The 3,111-nt window shown below is 30.8% G+C and overlaps 1 protein-coding gene across 1 annotated transcript; it reads left to right on the top strand.

Annotated features, from left to right (window-relative positions):
* Positions 1–508: 508 nt before the first annotated feature.
* On the top strand, positions 509–1,723 carry LOC111280079 (uncharacterized). The gene is made up of 2 exons (XM_022867232.2): positions 509–782; positions 862–1,723. The coding sequence occupies exons 1-2, from the start codon at positions 621–623 to the stop codon at positions 1,441–1,443; spliced, it is 744 nt and encodes a 247-aa protein (XP_022722967.2). The 5' UTR covers positions 509–620; the 3' UTR covers positions 1,444–1,723.
* The last annotated feature ends 1,388 nt before the right edge of the window (positions 1,724–3,111 follow it).

Raw genomic sequence — 3,111 nt, 5'->3', positions numbered from 1 at the left:
TTTTTAGAATATGATCTTAATATATTTTAAATTTGTGCCAATATATATTATTATAAGAACTAATTAAACTCTTTTTGTTTGTATATAAGTTATTACTATTATGTACTTTTTAATTTATTAATTTTGATGTATTTTATTTTAGCTAGCATTTTAGTGAAAGGCAATATTAATATATATATATATATATTTATATACCAATGAGTTGTAATATTATTATTATTATTATTATATTATTATTATTATTATTATTTGTAGTTATAAGAATGAGTGAATCTCTATTGCCAATATTTGTGTGCATATATATATTGTTTCATAAATATATATAAATATATATATTTTAGGGAAAGGAACATTATTTTTTTAGAAATATCTAAAACTTTGTAAGATGGACATCCAACTTCACTTGAAGACGGTATTCTTCAACGAATATGTTTCTTCCACTTAGTGTACAAATATTTATAAGATTTGTTCTTGTGTACTATATATACTTGGATTCTTATTCTTTAGCCTGAAAAATCAGACAGCAAATAAGAAGTGAAATCCAAAGGCAAAAAAAGTGATCTCCTTCAGTTCACCAATAATCATCTTTCTTAATTTCTTAGTTTGGGAAAAAAAAGTCAATGGAGATTAAATATCTTGATTGCATATTGGTTCCAATAGGGATCCTAACAATGGTAGCATACCATATTTGGCTTCTCCATCGAATCATTAAACGCCCCAACAGCACTATAGTTGGTGTCAATGCCATTAGTCGCCGTTTCTGGGTTCATTCCATGATGGAGGTTCTTCTCAATCCTTTTGTTTTTAAGTTGGATGCTCATCTTAAAATTTAAGTTCAGTGATTTTATTTTTCCATGGCAGGATGTGGGGAAGAATGGAGTTCTTGCGGTGCAAACATTAAGAAACAACATCATGGCTTCGACGGTATTGGCTTCGACGGCAATCATGTTGAGCTCTCTCATTGCACTCTTGATGACGAGTGGTGGTGATGAGAAATCCGCCTGGTTTGACTTCGGAGACAGAAGCAAACAAGCTTTTTCAATCAAGTATTTTTCAATATTGGTTTGCTTCATGGTGGTGTTCTTGCTCAATGTGCAGTCAATTAGGTACTACAGCCATGCCAGCATCCTCATCAACATACCTTTCAAAAAGATGTATTCCAATCAGCGCCACCGCAATCTCACGGCTGAGTATGTGGCCATGACTGTCAATAGAGGCAGCTATTTCTGGTCTTTAGGACTTCGTGGCTTCTACTTCTCTTTGCCTCTTTTCTTGTGGGTCTTTGGACCAATTCCCATGATTTTAAGCTGCTTTGTCCTTGTTTTTATGCTCTATTTCCTGGATGTTAACGTTGAATTCGGTTCAGCCGTTGGTGTTTCGGATGATAATCATGATGGCAACGATGATGAGGTGGAGCAATGTGGCTCAAATAGATCCATCTAAACTACAAGTTTCCTATTGGTTATGCTTAGCATCAATTCCTAGCTTTAGCTTTAGCAGAATAATTAAAAGCGTGATATATGTAGCAATTTCTCATTCAATCCAAGTTGAATTGAATTTCTCTTCACATAAAAAGGGTTTTACGGCTAGTTTCTTCTTCTTCTTTTTTTGTGCTTTTATTAATAATTAATATTAAAATAAAAACATTTCGTTTTTGTGATCTAGTAACCACAGAAGCTTTTAGAAAAACATTAAGGTTTGGTTTCGAACCAATCTCTCTCTTCTCCATTTTTCACTTGTAAATTTCATTCTCTACGCTTTGAGATTCAACTTTGAAATCTCCAAAATAATACTAGCATTAATCTAAATTATAAAATTGTTCAAGTAAAAAAAATTGATTTATAATTTTTTAAAAATATTTTAAATTTATCCATTCCGTTAACCATTTTTAAAATATAATCAAATTTATCATTTTAATATCATACGGATATCCTCACATCCACATAAAAAAAAAAAAAAGTAAGAGCATACGTTTGATTTTTTAATTAAATCTTATATCATATGAAACATTCACAAAAAAAAAATTATAAAATACGTTTGATTTTTAAATTAAATCTTATATCATGTGAATTTTTATGTGACACTAACATGATATATTTCATTGAAGTTTTAATTGTGATTGATAAAATTAAAAATTTTGAAACACTTTTAAAAGATCATGAATCTAAAATGAGTCTAAAATTTGGGTTTTAATAATCATAAATTGAAATAAAATAATACATAAAAATAATGAATGATCTAGTTTAATCAAATTATTCTAACAAATTGACAGCTCCAATAAGAATTAGTATGTAAATTCTCGTGATTCCTCCAAGACAGTGACGTAATTAATTTTAGTCCTCTGCTTGTACTCATTGTAACTTCACTCCCAGCCATAGAAGGAAGGGATATTCGATTTCCATTCATCTCATTCTCTCTCACTCTCTTCAGTTCCTGTTTCCAAATGGAGCCATCAATTACATCATATATCATCTAAATATATTGTACGGTAGCTTTTTTTTTTATTATTTTTGGGCATAAAGTAGGGCATAAGCCCTTGAAATTAAACTAATTTAAGAGAGCCTATTGCCAATTTATCTGCCGACAACAACGTGACTAGTTCTTCTTGGGACATGTTCGAGAATTATTATTCCTCTTGGTTGGTAGGATAATTATTGTATGGTACTAGTTTCATACAGATATATAGATTACACCTTTCAGAACAAGTTCACCAAAAAAACAAAAAATGAAAAGGAAAATGAGTGAAGGAAAGAGTGACACATCCATGGGGGGAATCTTAACTGCATGCCATGACTTTCTTTTGCTTTGATACCACAGTATTTTCACTTTATTGTAAGAACCCCTTTGCTTGTATAGAACAATACAAAAACATATGCCGTGTTGTCCAATTTTTTGTACTTTTTTATTTTCATTTTTTTTCCTTTTTTCATTTTCTTTTTCTCATATAACACGGGGCTTATATACGAATTTGGTTTGTTCCAGAACTGAAATTCAATTTAATAGTGTTCTTTTATTACTTTCCTTTAGTTTTTTCTCTCCCCCCCCCCCCCCCTTTTTTTTAATGGATAGGAGTTTGGGAAGACACTACATATAAGACCAACAGGCTCTCAG

This window comes from Durio zibethinus, chromosome 27 (assembly GCF_047325235.1).
Source record: "Durio zibethinus cultivar Kanyao isolate XHJ-2024 chromosome 27, ASM4732523v1, whole genome shotgun sequence".
In the NCBI taxonomy this organism is placed as follows: domain Eukaryota; kingdom Viridiplantae; phylum Streptophyta; class Magnoliopsida; order Malvales; family Malvaceae; genus Durio; species Durio zibethinus.
This window is presented reverse-complemented; position numbering and strand designations above follow the sequence as displayed.